At 29.5% G+C, this 21,127-nt stretch overlaps 2 protein-coding genes across 7 annotated transcripts in view; one reads left to right on the top strand and one right to left on the bottom strand.

Moving 5' to 3' along the window:
* LOC107436085 (RNA cytidine acetyltransferase) overlaps positions 1-5,155 on the top strand; it is a 59,108-nt gene extending 53,953 nt beyond the window's left edge. For all 4 annotated transcript variants that reach the window (XM_087163109.1, XM_087163108.1, XM_087163111.1 and 1 more), the window contains 2 exons: positions 4,461-4,625; positions 4,962-5,155. In XM_087163109.1, the coding sequence (XP_087019235.1) occupies positions 4,461-4,625; positions 4,962-4,979 (183 nt within the window). In that variant the 3' untranslated portion in view covers positions 4,980-5,155. The remainder of the gene's footprint in view (positions 1-4,460; positions 4,626-4,961) is intronic.
* A 9,151-nt stretch (positions 5,156-14,306) lies between these two features.
* LOC107436084 (uncharacterized) overlaps positions 14,307-21,127 on the bottom strand; it is a 39,165-nt gene continuing 32,344 nt past the window's right edge. For all 3 annotated transcript variants that reach the window (XM_087163112.1, XM_021144775.4, XM_071184892.2), the window contains exon 6: positions 14,307-16,741. In XM_087163112.1, the coding sequence (XP_087019238.1) occupies positions 15,639-16,741 (1,103 nt within the window). In that variant the 3' untranslated portion in view covers positions 14,307-15,638. The remainder of the gene's footprint in view (positions 16,742-21,127) is intronic.

Below are 21,127 nucleotides of genomic sequence, written 5' to 3'. Positions count from 1 at the left end.
ACGTGGTTTTTAGGGGAAAGGAATGGAGGAGAAAGAAATGTTTTATGACGGCTCTTTAAATTCGCACGAGGTATTTGTTTACAGTAACCAGGGGAGGTTAATTTTTTTCGCTACAGCTTTGGGTATTTCGATTTGCGGTCCAGTTTTTAGTGCAATGTTAGTGTATTCAAATTTTTCATACGAAAAAATAATATTAAGTCTTATATTCAGTTTTCAGATTTGTAATGTTAAAAAATATTAAATGGTAAGTACATAATGAAAATGAAACGTGTAAAATATATATTTAAACAAGAAATAACTTAAGTAAATAAAGTATTTATGGAAATGTATATAAAGCATATGTCATTTAAATACTCTATGGAACACTATTGAACAACGAGATGACATTTTCGGTAATTTCATGGATTTAGGCTTAACAGCAAAAAACCCTCCGGCCCGGGAGAGAGACTGCCAGCCTCAGTGATGAGCGTGCGTTTGCGCTTCCCGTCGTGAAAGGGTTAAAAAATCCCTATTGAAGTAGAATTTATGTGCAAGATTATTGCTTGCTTGAATATTTAAATAAGTGTCACTAATACATAATGAAGTGAGTCAGTTAACTATCTTTGATGAATTGAATGCCTATTACTATTCAAAATTTTGAATAAACATAATACATAACATTTCAAGATCATTCAATGTGAAATCATAGCTGGAAAATATTGCAGTTTTTCTATTTTGATGACTATAAAAAATCCCTAGAATTCCCTCTGAATATATTTAGTATATTTTGCAACAATTATCATGAAATTTATATTATTCTGTAAAATCTATAGGATTTTTTCCTATCCTTGTTGACAGCGATATAATTCAATTACCCTACTCAAGTTCTTTTTTTTCTTTCCAGGATGAGGTGCCTTCTTGACTTGTTTTTTTTTCTTCTCATATTTAATTGTATCCTCGGCTTTGTTTTAGCTATTGTTTTGCTAAATTCATACATTTATTCTGCTGGAAACGAGTTAAGATGATTTATTTACTTAACGTTCAATATAATGGTGGCCTCGGCTAAACCAGTCATTTTAATCTGAGGTCATTATTAGGACTGGGTGATGTAAGAAATTTTAGATCGTGATACATCGTCTGTTAGACATCGCGATATATCGCGATTTAGCATATGTTCAAAAATTATCTATCAGAAATCATTAAATTAATCAAAAATAAATAAAAGGAATAAATCTATTACAAAACTAAATGTCTTAAGTAAAAACAAACCCAATCTTTATTTTAATTTTTTTTTTTTAAATTAAAAATCACTTAAGATTTATTGGCTTAAAAATAATAATAAAGTTAACATAATTTTACATACATACATTAAAAATTAAAAGGAAAAAAAAACGAAAGTAAAAAAACAAACTAAAGAAATGTTCTCTTTAGTAAAACATTTTTTAAATTATTTGTTGAAAAAAAATCGTGCTTTTGAAGCATTTTTAGACCTTTTTTAATTTATTTATTTAAAATAACAAAGTTGTGTTAACTAATGGTCTAATTCTATACTTAATGAATGTAAAAATAAATTTTTACATTCATTATATTTTTTATCTATTTATTATTATTTTCTTTTTTGAAAATAAAATCGACTATAGATTTATTTGTTTAAAAATGATACAGACTGTCTAACAAATTATGAAACAAACAAGTATTGAAAGAATTTTAAGAAAAAAAAAACTTTTAAGTAGTATTGTTAAATTATTAAAAAGCGTCAAAACATTGCTTAACTTTTTATTCAATTAAAAAAAATATTTGTTTTAGCTAATAGCCAAATTTTTTAAAATTAAAAACGACTGAAGATTTATTTGTTTAAAAATAATCAAATTATTATACATACATGCATTAAATAAATTTAAAAAAAAACTAGCTTTTTATAACAAAGTTAAATACAAAATGCCCCTATTAAATTGTATCGCTTAAAATGAAAAACAATAATTAAAAAAAAAATTAAGAATCTTTTTTTTATTCATGTTTTCTTTTCATTAATAGATTGAGTTCAGAACAAAAAACGAAAATTTAAAATAACAGCAATTGCGCAACGATTGCCAAGTAACAGTAGGTCTACTAAAAATAATTTTCAAGAATCGTTAAATACCGACAGACAACAAAAAAGAAGAAGAAAAAGTGACGAAATAATGCACAATGAAACGATCGCTAAGTAGTAAAGTGCACAGCGATCACACAATAAAGTAAGTCCAGCTGAAAATAATCTTCAAGAAAAGTAAACTTCCAAAGACAAAAATGGCGCATAAAGAAACTATGCATAGCGTTCTATTTCAACTCCGATCCTTGCACGAAACCGGGAGCTTTTCGTTATTCAACATCATAAAACTAACATCGTCTTCATAGCTAGACGCTAGGAACAGCTCCGCAGTTAGACGAAGTCAAAATAGTCTTCGTCACCGCGGTGATAGCATTAGCGTAGGCAAATATTTTCACATATTAAATCGTTAAACCGTGAGCATTGTCTTACACGACGACTTAAATCAAATTTCTGATGCAACGCCTAAAACGAAAGTCATTATATCGGCCAGCCAATATATGCATTAAATTGATATTTCACGATGCATCGATTTATAGCCGAGTCCTAGTCACTATATTTGGAGTGCATACATATTATTGACGGATAGTTAAAAGAAGACCAATTTTAACAAAGCAATGCTTTACTTTATTAACAATTCAACAACTAATAGAAAAATTGATAATAACACAGCTTTTTTTCTACATTAATATATCTACATAAAAATATCCTTAAATACTACTTCATGCTGGTTTGTAGCCATCTACGGTGGGGGTGATCAGTCCAATTTAGTGGTAACATCCTTGTAGTATTAAGTATATTTTTGGTAATTTCAGATGCATCTTAATTTCGATAGGATGTAGGGATATTTATCCCAGAAAAATTAATAAAATCATGTAGGAAAAATTGATTTATTAAGTAAATATCAAATTGAATATGACAAATATATCAAAAATATAAAATAAAAAGAAGTCCTTAAAGGGATCAAGAAAATCATTCTCTTAACATTGAGAATTTCTGTTAGGATAGATATTTAACAGTTGAGACTGAGAGACCCCCAGTCTAATCACCAATAATTCCAAATTGAAAGTTAATGAAAATTGTTCCCAATGGACAGTTAGGAGCATGGGAAGAGATCCATGGTTGGCGATTTATCCATAGATAAGGTAGCCAAAAATAAAGCCAACCCCCCATAATCAAAAGTAAATTTGAAAATAGTTTGGCGAAAGCGAATCACTAAAAAAACCGTGACAATTAGTAACACCATGTAACTGAAACATTTTTGGTAAGAAATAAAGAGTTATAAATAGATATTTTTTTTCGATGGAGTCGGTACAGTGTTTGAATGAGTCTTACATTAGTATTGAAGTAAAATGTTAGCCGTTACATTGATCGTTAAGAAAAAAATAAAATACTTTATATTAGCTTTTCATAAATTGTAATAAAAATTAAATAATTGGTTTGATTTAATTAAAAAAAATTAGGCTAAGAATGATTAAAAAAATAAGTAATTAAAGACATTTTCAAAGCTAAGAAATGCCTATTGTGGCATCACACATATTGTGACGTGACACCCACTTTTTCATTAAATTACATTTGTTGAGTTAACTGTTAAAATCACAAATGAATTACTCTGGGGGATTGAAATTTCTCTAAAAGAGAGAATAATTTTTAAACAAGAAAATTTTATGATTGTATTTTGTGAAAAGAAAGTTGTGAATGACTTATGACCACTTTAGGATTTAGAAAAAATGGTGTCATGCCACTTCTTCTCCATCCTATTGTTTAAAATTAATTGTGTTGTGGCAATATCAAAGGAAATAATTTCTTTGAAACTTTTTCTAAATGAAAATGACTGAGTATTGAACAGTTTAATTTGAACATTATAATGCGTCTTTTAAAATCTATGGAATAGCAAATGGGGTTTTATGCATCAGTTTTTATAATGGGGTGTAGGCTATATTTATGTACTCTAAGCAAAACTTTAGAAAATATTTGTAATTATCTTCTAAAAACCTTTTTTACCTTATTTAAATTCTTTCATTTATCATGCATTTACATTCATGTGATTGAATTTTGTGATTATAGTTTAATCTATGACATGTTCAGTCTCTTTGTTTATAGTGTAGATTTTAGTGTTTGAAAACCATCTTGTCAACCAAAAATATTTAAATTGGGAATTTTGTTTCGTTCATATTTATTTTTAGATCATTTTGTTGTGTATAGGCTTACAGAATATTTGTTATTATAGTATAATATGAATTTTCTTACTATAGTTTAATAGATAACTCTTGGTTTATAGTGTAATCTTATCCAAGACAAATCTACTTTTTCAAGATGATTCACTTGTTCAAAACTCACATGTTTAGAAGGCAACTAAAAATACTTAAAATGTAAATTTTGTTTTTATTTTTAGGTCATTCTGTTGTGTATAGGCTTACAGAACAAATCAATAGAAATGACCTCCAATGAGTTGAATATGGAGCCTCAGCAAGTGATGGGATGTTTTAGAAAAGCAGTTAAGAAAATTGTCAATTATTTAAACTCAGTCTTTCTTCAAAATTCAAATAAAAGCTCAAAGGTTAGTTCAAACAAATAGTCTGTGAAGTAGTTCTTTTAACTATAAAACCTATATAAATTTTTCAAAGTCATGCCATTTCACCCTGTCAGAGGTGGTGAAAAAAAACCAGAATGCTTCATTTAAAATTCATCTGTAATAGATAGCGTTTGAAAATTTTCATAAAATATTTTTATGATTTCTATTAACAATCAAATGTTCCTGCAAAGCAAATCATTTTCTGATTCTGTGTGTCAGAATTAAATTGTGATTTTGGCAATTTATAAAACTTTCAGTTCTCTATTTCTCTTTCTGAACTATATTATTCATCTCTCATTTCATGTTAATTATATTTTGCAGGAAAAAGAAGAAACTTGATGTGATTTAGTACCAAGAACCCCAAATTTAGTGCTACTATTGGCTGTCATGGACAGCAATGATAAGTTCTCCTGTAACATTTAAGGTTTCTGTGATACTCAAAATTTCATACTTTGTACATACTGTGCATGAACCATTGTTATATACATTTGTAATAAAAGTTTTTTTTTTATGAATACATCAAATATTTAAGCCAAACATTGAATTGGCAGTGATTTGGTTTCATTTATACGCAAATAGACTCCCTCGTAATAGTATGTTAAATACTTGTACAGGTTATTGATTTTGAAAAGTGTTTACTTATAAAAGATTTAGGTATGGTATGATGCAAAGCTTCCAACTTGCATGACTGTTGAAAATTTATTTTATATGGTGGTATTCGCTGTGGCAGATTCGCGGGGACAGTGCAACATTGTCGCAGAATGTTAGTGAGTTCTTGCAGATTTTTTAAAAATTTTATTAGGAAAGTAAAAAATTTTGGTTTTCTTTACTGCAGAATTTTTTGAAAGATGTTTTTTTCTTCTTTTTTCCCCTGCAGAATTATGTTCTAAAGATGTCATTTTTGCAAATCGAAGGGGAAAAAAATGCTCCTGATTTCTTTTTGAGCATAAAAAATATTCAACAATAACTAGTTTCGGATAGATTTTCAAATTTATAAAATAAAAAAAGTTCAAACTTTAAAAAAATAGTTCGTTCTAGAAATTATGTTTTTTGTTGCATTTTTTTTTTAAAGAACTCCTTATTTTACATTTTAATAAAATAATGAGTGTAGATTTTGCTACAAATTCAGATTTGTGCAAAAGAATAAACTAATGATTCCAGTAAATTTGTCACTTCTTTTTTAATTCGGTTGAAAGGAAATCGATTCAATATTTTTAATATGATATTACACATGAAAATTTTGAATCAGGCATTTGAGTTTTTACCTTACGCTGACAGTTTGCGCCGATTCTATTTTAAAAATACGTAGTATTTCGATCCTTTTTCTGCCATTATTGCTACGAATTTTCACATAGTTTTTTAAAATCCTTTTGTTTTCCATTGTTCAGTTATTACTATTGATATTCTCGTGATTTAAAAAAAAATTTAGGTATTATTATGGCATGCGAATCGGGAATTCAAGAAATCGCTTTTTGGCAAGCTCAATTTGCGACGGTATCATCGTTGATCCATGCGATGTTTCATTCATTTTTTGACAGCTATTGCTAGGAATCTTCACTCTTAAAGAAAGAAATCACTATTTTTTATAAAATTTTATTACACGCGAAATTCAAATCTCGCATTTGATTATTTACTCTTAATATTTTATTTTATAACCGTCGTTGAACAGCCGACCCAATTTCATGGGTTTACGACTACTTACGTTCAACTCCGTAGCCTTGTAATTTTGAACCAATCCAGAACACAAGGAAACTCCTGGATCAGTACCCCCAGAGGTATTGATTTGTTGTGGGAACATGGAGGACTTTGAGACTCGACAGATTTAACGTGCATCAGTCACCATTTACTACACGGGGGTCTTCGGCCGGCGAGGATCGAACCCACGACCTCTTGGATATGGGCCCAGCGCCCTACCGACCAGGCTATCCCGGCCCTTTACTCTTAATATTAAGATTTTTTTTGCCAGTGTTTCTCAGCTGATATTATTTCAACACGTAAAATTTGTATACCGCATTTAAATAATCACTTTTTGACGCTCTCAATTTACGCCATTAATATTGTAAAGCCATGTGGTGTTTTGATTGTATTTACAATAGCTACTTATATTGATTTTTAGTGGTTTTTGCTGGCAATTAGCATATTTTTATTTAAATCCCATTCCCTATATTAAACCAAATAATTCTCCCCATTAACAATCTTTATTTAATTCAGTATATAATTAATTTGATATAATATTTAATTAGATAAACCTAAGTTCAATATTTATTAAGTTTTACCTTAACCTATGTAGAAAGTATAACAACTTTAAGAATCTATATTATATAAAAGGCTAATACGTATGTATCTATAAAGCCGATGATATTTCTTTTCTCGCGTTGGCAGCAGTTTTCATTTTTAATTGATAGGCTTCGGCGCAAGAGCACGCAGTGAGCATCATATGGCAAATCTATATTATATAAAACGCTAATACGTTTTAATTGATAGGCTTCAGCGCGCAAGAGCACGTAGTGAGCATCATATGTCTAATCGGGTGAATTCTCACCGAATTATCAAATAAATTCTCACAAAATTATCTTCAGCAAAGCCGATGCTTTACATCCGGCGTTCAGTACTATTTCATATTGTTTTACAACACATGGTTTTAGCCCTCTGGTGGGAAAGACTTTAAAACAAAACTTACAACAGTTACTTTTCTCAACAACTGAAATTTAGAATAGTGTGATTAAGAAAAATATGTGAACTGTTTGCAATTTCAAATTAATATTGAAATGCACAGGTTTAGAATTTTCTACAGTGAAGAGTTTTCGGAACTTCAGTGTTCAAAAAAGTATACAAAGGCTGGACGTTAAGAACGTATCCAATGAGCGAGTATCGGATTGCGAAGTAATCCGAAATGAACTGCGAAAGCAGTTCCGGGGGTTGGCGAGCAGGGGGTGATGCCTCCTAGTGTTTATCTAATTCAGGTTGCTAAATAAATAGTATCTAAAGTATTTTTCAGATTAAAAGAACTCGTAAAGGTTTTCATATTTAATATTAATCATTTCTAATCTTGCTAAAGATAAATAACTTTCTTATGTCTGATCTTCAACTTCATGAGTAAACATAATAGTGAAGTTGGATGAGAAGATGTAAGAAGTAAAATCTACAAGTATTTTTTATTATTTTGCCATAGCTTAATTACATCTATTTATGATTATCATGCATTTATAGTCATGTTAAATTTATTCATTTGCAGTGGTACTTAAAATTATTCTTAATTTAATTTATAAATCTAAGAATGAAATAGAAAAAGTTTTACTATCACTTTAAATATAAAATCTTTCGATAGAATAGGCAGCTATGCAACAGCATTTATCAAGATCTGCAATTGGCGTGGAATTTGATTTTGGGAAAAACTGAAGTCAGGAATTTTCAGAGAACTATATGATTTTTGATCGAAATTAGGAAAAATCTTGCCTCAAACCCAAAAAATAACTAAAATTAACACTAGATTACCCAAGGAAGTCATTTTGACTGCTTTTTAATTTCAATTAGAAAAACAATGAAGCAGGGTGCGTAGCCAAATCTCTGAATCAAAAATAAGCACTTTTTAAAAACTTTTCAAGCACTTTACAAAAGTTTTCAAGCACTCAAAAAATTCATATTCAATCAATGATATTATTGAAAAACAAAAACTTTTTATAAACAGTTTTAGCGTTAAAAAAAAAAAAAGAAACAGGCGTAAATCGAAACAATCAGTACTTTCCCACATCACCGAGCGAATTCAACTTGACCCTGAACTCAGAACAAAAGTACCCTTACCCCTTACGTCAAAAAAAGTGTTTGAAGTAAAATGAAATAAACAAGAACAAAATTAAAATAAATTAAAAAGAAAAACATTTCATAAGGATCTGATATTCTCTATCCGAATTGAAGCACTCGGGTTTCGGTTATGTGTGCGCGCATGCGCAAGTCATAACGTGGGTATGACATGAAGTCCGCGTGAATGATTACGTAGCAAACTCCCCATTTTTCGTGAAATGCATGGGATCCACCAGATATCACTGAAGGGGAAAAAAATTATTCGGAAGAAAAAGCACTTTTTAAAAACGCCAGCTGAAAAAAGCACCTTTAAAAGCTTTTAAAAACGAAATCCCCAAAAAAGCACCTTTAAGTACTTTTTACAAACGCTACGCACCCTGTGAAGTATATAATGACACAATTTCTTAGAATTTTGTGACTTTTATAATTATTTTTATTGTTGATATTTACTAATAACTTGTTATATAACTGAAAATAATATCAAGAATTCATTTTAAGCAAATTTCTTTATACATTAGTTATTCTTTCACAATGCAGTTATTTTGACTGCTTTTGGGCAATATAGGTATTTCAGTCTTTTTAGTGTAAATGGTAACAATAAGTAGTCAATGAGGTTTAAAGTAAATAAGTGTAACATCTAGTTTTATCATTTCTTGTAAGACTTCCTCAACTTGGTTAAATTTTTATTAGAATTATTAATATTTATTAGAGAAAAATATCTTTGTTTAACAATTTGTTTCAAATTTTATCTTATACACAAATATATCTGTTATCCAACACTAGACTTTTAATAAATTAAGCTGTAAATTTTGGTTCTATGACACAAATAACATATACACTAATCGACTTAATTAATAAATTATGTTTCAGTAATTTTCAGTTGTGCTTGATATAACAAATTCGCGTATTATAAAATCTACATTTTAACCCCATAACGATTATTATTTTCGAGAAAACGGCTATAAAAGTGCCTATATTTTTTTTATTTAAGAAAAAAAAAAAAAAAAAAAGGTATATGTGCAATTTATGTATTAATTTTTGGAAATTCTTTTAGCTTGAAATTTTAAAAATGTCATTTTTTTAGGTGAAGTTAAGAATATTTCTTAAAACTACGCAGGATGTAAATAAATATTAGTAATTTTTTCTTGTATGATTAATTTCGAAGCACGAGATGCAAAAATTTCCACTTACATAAAAAATAGCCTGGTGCAGCCATTAAAAATTCCGGAAATAAGAGATGGATATATTTAAACGTTGTTGGTGCATTACTTTGGAATGGGTCTAACCACAACCCAGAAATAGGAGACAGGAGCTGTGATTTTGATGGGAAGGGGCGTAAAAATTTTATCTAGCGAAATTTAATATTTTGCATTTCGCCACTTCTTACCTTCCCACATTCTAAAAATTATGGGAAGTGTAACAGAAGGCTAAAACCATACTATATAACATGATTTAATTAATTCTTAAAATATCCATACAGATACTTGGAACAGGAAATAGGTAAGTAATCCCTTAAATAACCCACTCATTTATCTTAACTTAAAAACAGAATGGTGAAACATTTCTCTTTAAAAAAAAGTTTTTTTCTCCTGGTTTTTATGCAATTAACCCATATATAATCCTTGAAATGAAATTTGTATTTCATATAAACTATAACAAGATTTTCATATAAAATAATTTGGTTCCATTAAATTTTATTTGTATACGCAGGTTATTTGATTATCCAATATGTTATTGAGTGGGAGCAACTTTCTCCATTTTGATTAATAAAAATTGAAGAAAATCTGCATCTTGTAGGTCAGCCATTAAACAAAACGAACATGTTAAAATTGAAAACATTTTATTGAAGAGGTTCAAATAAATATTTATTACAAGGATATTTATGAATAAAAGCAAAAATATAGTTTTCATCCTTCTCTGGCATAATAAAGACATATCTTGTATCAAACAAACCTACTATTTATATAGATATTTACATGGATGAAAATTTTTCCCAAAATCTTTATTTTCCAACGCAATTAACACACTACTAATCTATTAAGTAGTTCAAAATACTTAATAATATGAATAAATAACAGTAAAGCACACACATAATAAAACATATTATTTATATATGTACAACATTGTTCATAATATTCAAACCTATGACAGCAATTGCAGTCAAGGATAGGAAAGAAAAAGCATTGAATAATAATTTTATAGTTTCTATACTCTTCAATTTAAATATTATAGTAGAATACAAGAAAATTTGTGATAAAAACAAATTTATAAAAAAAGTTACGTTCTTTAATCAGAGCAGAAGGCTAGAAAGGGACCGCTAAAACTAAAAATTTTATGAAGTATAAAATAAGAACCCCTCATACAAATTCAATAATGAATCTTTAGGTTATTAAAATTTAAATATTTTTACAGAAAAAATTATGAACATTTTATTGGAAATGATACATTTCTACAATAGAATAATTTCTGCTTATTTATATAAATATTCAATTTTTAAAAAGAAATTGGCTTTTTTTTACCCCTTTTAGTGACAAGTCATTTTTTCGAGGTTATCTAATCAAGAAGCTTGCGCCCAGCCATTCACATTTTTAGTTTGCTTTTTACAAAAAAAATTAAAATAAAAGGATTTTAATAACTTAAGAATTGTTCAGACCTCCCCTTTCCCTTTTTCAGCAAAAATAAGTTTATCCACCTCTGCCCTGTTTATCAAAATAAGTTAAACCTTTGCCCTCTATATTTTAGCTTATGTAATATTTGAATGGCCCCTTTTGATGTGTCTAAATAGAGCCAAAAGAAGCTATCCAATGTAATTAAATGATAAAACTGTGCAAATGGAAAATTCTAATACATTTACTCTTTTTTGGGAATGATGGAATTTTGGAAATGAAGGTAATGACAACCTCTACTTTGTAAAGAAAAATTTTTTTTTTAAAATGTGTGAACTATCAATTTTAAAATTGAATATCTTGATTTAGATAAAATATTTTTTTCTTTGAATGAACCAAATCGAAATAAAATCCAAATAGCGCTAATAAATAAATTTAAAAAAAATTAGACCCTTGGCTAAATTTGATGAATAAGCTCTGCACGCCTTAGAAATTTAAGACTGTTCCTTACCATTACATCAACAGGATGTACAATCTGCAATGAAATTTTATTCATGGCAGTTTTGAAAATATATTAGAGAGTTATATATAAGAGACATAACTAAATTTTTTTATTAATGACAAAAAATAACAACTATTCAGTTAATTAAATCATAAAATAAATAGTGTATTAAAATACAATTTAGTGAAAACTTAGGCAAGTATTTTATTTATGTCGTGCTGGAGCTGCACAATGGGCTATTGACGGCAGTCTGGAAAACATCCCAGAGGATGATCAGAAGACATGTCATCACAATTTCGATCCTCTGCAGAGGAGACGGCTCCCCTGCTTCGGTAGCCCGAAGACGCGCGCTCGAAGTTTAACGAGGACCAATACTGCACATCCTCGATCCCTATGCAGGCTGATCAAAGTGGTCAATTACCCACTTACTGAACTGACACCAGTGATGCTTGACTTCAGTGTTCTACCGAGAACCATGTCTTTGTGATCAGTACACTGCAGGACTACAATTTAGTTCCCCGGGAATAAGGATATGTAATAATCTCTTTAAAGTAAAATACAAAAATAAAAGGAATTCTTGACTAAAAACTTGATGTAGAAAACAAGGGATATGTCTTAATTACAAACGTTTACAGTCAAGAAAATTTGTCAGGCAAAAACACAGTAATAAAGCATTTTTTCTCCTCCTTTTAAATTGTTAAAATGGTCTTTTAGCACACTCCACAGAGCAGGCAATAGAAAAAAACTTGCATCTTTACTCTACAGTTAAAAGTCTAAAAAGGGGAAATAATTGTATTTCAGATTTTTATACCACACTAAATTTGATCGGCTATTTATAAGTTTATGCTAGAAATTTTCGGTTTTTCCTTTTACATTACAAATGTCAATAGTACTTGAAACTCCCTCAAATTTTTTTAGTGTGCAATAAATCCAAATCAAAGCAATTCCAAAGTAAATAAATAAAAAAAAAATCATAAATAGTAAATGAAAATATCTTCTTAAACTATTCCACAAATCAAGGTGATATCTATAAAAATTTTTTTTAAAGATACTACCACTTTAAAATGCATTAACAATAAAAATTTTTTTCCCATAACAATATGGTTTAAAATCTGAATAATCGAGAGTTCTTCTGTTCACTCTAAAATAGAATATGTACAAAGAAACATAACTCTTTGGCTCAATCACAACAGCATATAAAAATATCAATAAAACTAACATGCAAACAATTACAAAGTGAGTGAAAAGAAAATGTGTTCAACTGTATATAAAAATTCTACAACATGCACTAATCTAGAAACTTTCACAAATACACGCTTTTTTCAAAACAAGATTTTTATTATATTAAGACTAAATATTTGCATTTAAGTAAAAGAATGACACTCAAAGAGCAAAAATCAGATTTTCTTTTCACGACATTTATAAAAATAAGTGCAAGATGACATCATTATTCAATTGATTAATAATCTTAATCAACACTTAATCTTCAACTATTTATCATTAATATTTAGTAATTATTTTATAAATGGAACAATCACTGCAAAGATTATTTTTAGTAATCAACTGAACAGATAATAATTTTATTGAGGTATGACTGGCTATTTTCTTTCTTTTGCTTCCTTTATTTAAAAAAAGCAATGAATGTAACTTGCACTTAAAATTCTATTTTACAACAGACTATTAAGTAAATGACGGGAACAAATTTAACAAAATCAATGTGACATATTTTCATAACTTGTATAAGAAACTGAAAAAAATCTTATCTGGGTAAAACTAAGATTCATGATTCATCTGAACATCTTTTTTTTTTTTTTTTTTTTTTTTTTTTAAAAATTGATTTTGACAGAAAAAAAACCCCCCAACTTTATCAATATTTTTTTAGTAATATTTATTTTGCTATTGAAATTATTTTTAAAAACATGAAAACTGTTTTAGATAAAACATTTAACTTCCAGCCTCCACAAGTACTGTTACTATTTTTTAACAAGATAAAAATGTTAAAAGGGAAAAAAAAGTATTTGTTTCATTGTAAAACATTTCAGGAGCAGTTTAAATATCAAAAATGCAAGCTTCCAACTTGTTTTTTACTTTGTTTTCTGCTGAGAATCATTTTTATAACTTTATTTTGCTGGGCGTCACTTAAAATTCAATTTTATTAATCAATTTTTCAAAATGTCTTAATTAGTTTGCAAAAAAACTTCCTTAAAAATAGACCTAGAATAGGACTAATAGAATAGAATATTGTAGAGGTGTTCTTCGAGGGTAAGTAAAATAAAAATGCCACAATTTGATTGCCTTGAAACTGAATCTTAATTTGAACTATATATATTCAGTTGAAAATATTGACTGAACTTAAAAATGGACAAATGGTTTCGATATTTGAAAAAAAAATCATCTAACTTGTTAAAAAAATTGCTAATATGACAAGATTTTTACATTTTTGAATTGACATAAAAAAAAAACTGCATTATTGTCATTTCATTACATACTAGTTTCCTAATTCTTTTTAATGTGAAAAATAAGTCTAGTATCTATGTAACATAAACAAATATTTGTAAACATTTTATGTACTCATGATTTAGCGACCTCTTGTTTAAAAGCTCTTTTTTGTTAGGCCAGAGGGATTACATCGACTATATAACTGTCGCAAACACAAAATAGTAATGAAAGTAACATAAAAAGCATTATTTTACAGGAACAAAGAATTTTTAAAGAACAATCTTTAAGAACTCCAAAAGTCAATAAGAAACACTATAATGAACCATATATGAATTGATTTTTTTTATTATTTATAATTAGTACTTAAAACCAGTTTCATGAAATTAGAACATTTTTAGAATAAGAACATGTATATTTTTGTAATGATTTTCAGATATCAGAGCTTGAAACATTTTCTAGTGTGAAAAAAAATTAACACTTTAATTGTTTTTCCTTCCCCAGCTTTTGTGCTTTCATAATATTTAAACAGCTCCTTCATATTATTCAATGAGAAACAGAGAGAGAGAGAGAGATAGAAGGAAGTATTGCACATTGTGAAGACTAGGAATAAAATATTGGAATTGACAATCAATGCTTTTCTGAAGTCAGACTTTTTTCTTCTTAAGTACATCCTTGAAAAATATATCATGGTATATAACTTTTTTTAAAAATTTATTTATTTAGATCACATTTCTGAAATAGAACTAAACCTGATCTCAAACAGGCCAATAAAATTTAATATTAATATATTATAACTATACATTATTTCATTAAAAGTTGAAATAAATAATTTTTTAACAACTTTATCACTGAAGTATTTGTTCTTAAAAAAAGAAATAAGATCTTAAATCTTGGCAATTTAATTTTTCAATAAATACATATATACAAAATAGAGATTTAAAATAATAAATAAAAAAAGAATACAATTAATAAACAAGTCACTCAAAAACCATATAAAAACAGGTGATTTTTCTGCACCCATAAAAAAAAATGGTTAACTATTTCTTTCAAATTATTAAATTCTTCTGCCACTTTTATTTTAATTTTCTTTGAAATAAGAACACTATCATCAATAATGAAGTATACAATATTAAATTTGCTTTTCAAAAACAAAATATAAAATGTTTTTAAAAAAAATGAAACATGGCATGATTGAATTAATTTAAATAGAACAGCTATATTTTTTCTATGATTTGTACCTGCAGAGAACTTGACTCTGCTGCCATCTAGGATCAGATTCATTGCACTTAAATATAAATTAAGACAAAAAAAATTTGTTGTTTTTTATACATAAAATTGAATATTAACATTACCTACATTAACTTAAAATTATACAAAAGGTTAACATTCTGATAATTTTTTAGAGAAGAGCTTCATTCTCAGTATTTGCTTCAATGAATAAAAGATGCTGGTTAAAATTGTTGCATTAAAATAACACTTTTCTTACAAGTATGCTGAAATTAGCTTCCACCTTTTATACAACTTACAAACTGTTGCAATTTTTATTATGTCAGTTGCTGAAGCTAAAATCTGAACACGCAGATCAGACATCCCTGCAATGGTTGGAATAGTGCAGAAGATCAGACGAAGCACTTATAAATCGAAAAGTTTTCAATTCCCTTTGTACCCTGGAAAAGCTTCAATGATGCTACAGTTTCGCAAAGTGTCCAAATACGAAGAGAGGTAAGCCTCGGGTTCGTCAACCGAATGGAATTTTTGCATGTGCTCGTTGATGACATTCTTGACCAGGCTTGCAGCCGCTTTGGAACTCGAAGAAGACTGGTTGGAAAAGATTTGTTTGTAGCCACAGCCGTAACAACGAAAAAGAAACTGGCGTGCTACATGCTGATGCTTAGGCACTGTGGGATTGGAGTCCTTTTCTGGGGAACTATCTAAGGTTAAGTCAATATATGGGATAATTTTAAGACCTTCAATTTTAGAGTTTTCAGTTCTTGGAACATAAGGGGCAAATTGTGATGCTGGCACCAAAGCTCTGTTTTTAGAATCTGGCATTGGGACTTTATTTGAAGAAACTGGCACCCATGTTTTATTTTTAGATGTAGGAAAAAGAGTTGTCTCATCTTTTTTTACAGTATTCTCCCGAGCCACTGCCGAAATAACTAGTCCGTTACCGAGACGCATCGGTTTTTCCGATTTGCCACTACTTTGCAACCGTTTTACCAGTGACACAGATGCAAGGTAATCTGCATAAAAAGGAACACTAATCTTAGTAAATTTCACGTAATATTCATTTCTAAGTTTATAAAGAAATTTAGACACATCCCTCAACCGGACATAGCAATCTCGGCAACCCTTAGATTCGGCCAGAATTTCGTCTTTCACATTTCTACAACCTTTATCCAAGTTGAAATGTTTTATTGGGTTTTTCGGCAATCGAACCAGTCCCGAAGAAGTTGCAAGCAAAGAATGCAAAACAGATTCAGCTAAATTTTTGTTTGGAATGACATCTTTGTTTTTGATTTCATTTGGGTGATGAGCAATTTTAGTGACATCCGTCACCTTCACTCCATTGATATTTAAGTTATTTTTTAGTGAGGGCAGCTCATCATCACTATCATCAAGTGTGATGAGAATGGGCTCAGTTTTCTTTGAAAGCCAATACTGAATTTCATCTTCATCTAGTCTATTCACTTCAACATAACATTTTTTTGAATTGCATATGCGAAACAGTCTTCTACTTTCTTTATCGAGACCTAGATAATAAGAATATGTTATTTATCACACAATGAGATTCATGCAATCTGATTGAATCATTAAAATAATATGTACTATAATAGAATCAAAATTATTGACTTTCACAAGATGATAAATTCCGTACTTCAATGCATAACACATTAACATACACGATAATATTATTCCCCGTGGCAGAATCACAGTGACATTGTCGCAGAACGCTGCGAAGATCTTGCAGAAAAAAAGTGCCTGGGGAAAAAATTAGTTTTCTTTTTTACAGAAATTTACATGTAATATTTGAATCATGCATTTCGATAATCACTTTTTGACACGCTAAATTTACGTAGACAGTATCGTAAATCGATGTAATGTTTCGATTGAATTTTTGGCAGTTATCGATATTGATTATCACGTGGTTTTAAAATATCCCGATGCATTTCAAACAATATAGAAAATTGGACATTTTAAACAATATAGAAAATTGGAATCGTGCATTTGAGTGTTTACTTTTAAGGCAATGATTCTATCGAATTTTTAGCAGTTATTGCTATTGATTTCACCATAAATTTTAAATCCGATATTTTTTATACGATATTATTACAACAACCTAATCTCGAAACGAAATACACATTTGATTAACCCCTTTATGAGGAGTTCGATTCGAGTGATTACGTCGATCTTTTTTTTTCGGCAACAGATTTCATGATTTTAAAGTATTTTTTTACTGTGATGATTATTTACAAAATGAGAAGAATTAAATAATTTAGTTCGTTTGTCCCCCCAAACAAAAGGCGAGAATATCACCCATAATATTAAAATAAAAAATTATTACATGTTAAATTAAAAAAAATTATAATAGTTTTTTTTCTGCAAACACAGCGATTTTGTTATTTTAAATTAGTACAGATATATGTTTATTATTAAAAGTATCTTGCAGAAAGATATTAGTGATAGAGAGTTTCGCGGCAGATAGCTCAAAAAAATTCTGTCACAGGGATATTATTAATCAAAGTATTACAAAACAAACAAACAAAAAAAAACAAAAAAAAAACACAAAGAAATTTATAACAATGAAGGGAGCTCTTTTTTTAAAAAACTGAGACTCTTAAATTATAAAACAAATAAAAATAGGGGTCTGAGCAGGGGAAAAAAAACACTTGTACAAAAAGGTTGTACGGTTAGTAGCCAACATTTTTTAAAGCACCTTTTAAACACTAAAATAAATAAAAAATTAAGCTATGAGCATCAATTACTTTTTTTCTTTCTATTGCTCATCACCTATATTCATAAAATTAACACATTTCAAAAGACTATATAATCATGATAAAATAACTTATTTCTAGCAAAAATATCAGATTTTATTACTTTAAATAAATAATTACTTCTTTTAATTAAAAATTGCAGTCACATTAACATGAGTTTATAACTGTGGAACTGTCCACCAATTGTATTTTGAGCTACATAATTAAATGATAATATATTTTCACTTCAACTTAAAAGTTTTTTTTAAACTTCCTATAATATTATAAACTTAACACAAACCTTTATAATGTTAATATTTTTGCTTATATGAATTAATAAAGATGTGTAGAGAATAAAGCAAACTTAGAAAACCTAAATTAATTGATATTATAAATGTAAATTAGAGAATTGCCTTTTATTATTTTCTAAAAAATTGCAATTTGGTTCTAAAAAAAGTTTCAATAATTTGGTAATTAAAATTCAGGGAGAATTGCAGCTAAACATTTTGTCAGAAGTAATGTACAAGGGGTGATCAAATGAAAAGGTACGAAACGACACGGTGGGTGCAAATGTAGACTTTATTCAAAATATACACCATAGGCCTGTGCACAGCGATCCCACTGACGAACAAGCCGCAGGATTCCTTGTTCCCAGAATTCCTGTGGTCTTGACGAGACCCAGTCCTTCACAGCGTCCTTGAGTATGTCGTCCGAGTTGAAGAGCTTCCCTTTCAGGTGGACCAAACACATGAAAATCGCAGGGCGACTAGTCCGGATTGTAGGGCGGATGGTCCAACGTCTCCCACTTGAACTTGGCCAGTTCCATGTGTGTGAGTCTGGAGACGTGTGGACGCGCTTTATCATGGAGCAGAACCACGCCCTCCGTGAGCAGCCCAGGTCTTTTGTTCTTGATGGACCTGCGTAGGCGTCAGAGTGTCTCACAGTACACATCGGAGTTAATGGTTTTTCTGTGCTCGAGGAAATCGGATAACGCCTCGCTGCTCCTCAATTGTCGAATTTTGCAACGCGAACGCCATCCAGTCCTCATACGGACTGCCGCATCATTCGGACGCCGCTTTTGATAAGAGCCTCTGCTCTCTCCTGCTCATGCGGGCACCAGCGCATGCTCCGATCCTAGTCAGAGACTCCAATCGCATCCCGAGATGTCTCGCTACGTTCTCCCATAGCGGAATATGCAAATATTTAACTGTTACGTTTTTACGTCGTTTCGTACCTTTTCATTTGATCACCCCTTGTAATATATGTCCTTACATTCATTAACAAATGAGAGATCTAGAACTTATAATTTCAATAGTCATTAAATCAAATGATGAATTAAATTTTTTAGAAATGATAAATCTGAATCACATAAGATTTTTTTTACTACATTTTTTAAGGATTTAAAAAAATAAACTCCATCTTCATGGTTCTAGCACATACTTTAAAAAGCTTGCATCTAAAAAGAATGACTTTTTTTTTCATAAAAAATTCAAAGATTACTGAAATTTTTTATAAGAAATCTGGCAAAATAAGTAGTGTACATTAAAAAGTTAATAAAATCATAATAAATTCTTATTAAATCAAGAAAATATCATGAAGCTCTGTGATTGTTGACTGCTCTGGACCCAGAAAATAATACTCTATTAGTGAATAAACTCTTCATGGTTCTAATTTATAATTAGAACAGTGAGAGAATGTTTTCGGTGCTTCACACTGGCGAAGAAATAATTAAGAAAGGAAAACTGAGATATTGTTTTAATGTTTAGTTGGTCCTTGTAATCAGCAAAAATTCAAGATATTTCAGAAGGTAGGAGATGATGTGAAAGAGTATACAATTATGAAATGACAAAACTCAACCTTGGAACCTGCAATTTGCAATAAGCCCTGAAATTCACCACCATGAAAATTTGATAATGTAATTCAATTTATTTAATGTAAAATGATTAAATGTACAAAAAGTTTGAAGCAATGAATTCTACGAATAACTAAACTTGAATCATAAATATAACTGGTAAACAGATTTTTAATAAGATCATGAATTAAGTAGATGTTGGATCAAATCTTTAGGTTCTTCAAATTTGTTATTTTAAAACCCGAATTATTTTAATCCATAAAAAATGGGATGTTCTGAACATACAAAAATCAGGAATATAAAGCTGTTGGGTTGGCTTTTTGGTTCTTAAGTGTGAAATAAAACAAATTTTTTTCTGAGTGAAAAAAAAAAAAACTATTTTATTATGTTTCATGACCTCTTGCTCCTCTTTCAAGTAATTTTATAATCCCACATTCAAAGAACTTCTGGTCCTTATTAGCCAAGACCTTGTGCGATTGGAGGTCAGTGTTATGACTTTCATCATCTAAAAATGATTGTGAATCCTAGGGGCTGTATGGGCACTACTTTGCAACTTATACCTAATAATTTTGTAGGTGTTGCTAAAGATTTGTGAGGCATACTCGCGTTGAAGCACAATTCTTCTGAAATCGAGCAGTGACGGCTCGGGTGAGAGAGTGTTCACCTTCCGACGAGCCGACCAGGTTCGAATCCCATCGATGGCTGGTCTATACAAATGTGCAGCCAGTTTGCATTGACCACAGTGCCGAGGTGAAATATCCTCAGGGGTAGACGGATCACTTGTTAAGAGTCCCTTTGTCATCAAGCTAACCATTGCAGGTTCATCAAAATGTGGGTTAGTTTAATCAAAAAGTTCTCCACGAGGCAAATTTCTCCCAATACTTGATCCAGAAGTTCCCTTGTCTTATGGATTGGGTTCAAAATTACAAGGTTATGGAGTGGAACAATTGGGTCGGGTGTAATAAGAATAAAATTTCTTTGAGATTTTCAATCACCACCTTACACCATCAGATTTTATTTTATTTAAAAAAACACAAAATTTTCTGAATAGCAAAAATGTCAGTTATAATGATGACCTAAAATTGAGGTTTTTGCTGTTAAAAGACTAGTGAGTGCAGGATTATGAAATTACCAAAAATCTGGCATTCATTAGAATTTTACTACTTGTACAGAAAAAAAATAATCGAGTTTTATTATATCAGAGTGAAAAATTACTTTCTAACCAACTCAATAATAACAATAATCAGAAACGAAATATTTCAGTAATAGGGACTTCTTTTCCTTTAGGGAAATATAGTAGGTCGTGACATCCA

This window comes from Parasteatoda tepidariorum, chromosome 5 (assembly GCF_982258835.1).
Source record: "Parasteatoda tepidariorum strain Cologne lab strain chromosome 5, Ptep-v5.0, whole genome shotgun sequence".
Classification (NCBI taxonomy): domain Eukaryota; kingdom Metazoa; phylum Arthropoda; class Arachnida; order Araneae; family Theridiidae; genus Parasteatoda; species Parasteatoda tepidariorum.
Note: the sequence above shows the minus strand (reverse complement) of the source record. Positions and strands in the feature narration are given on the sequence as shown.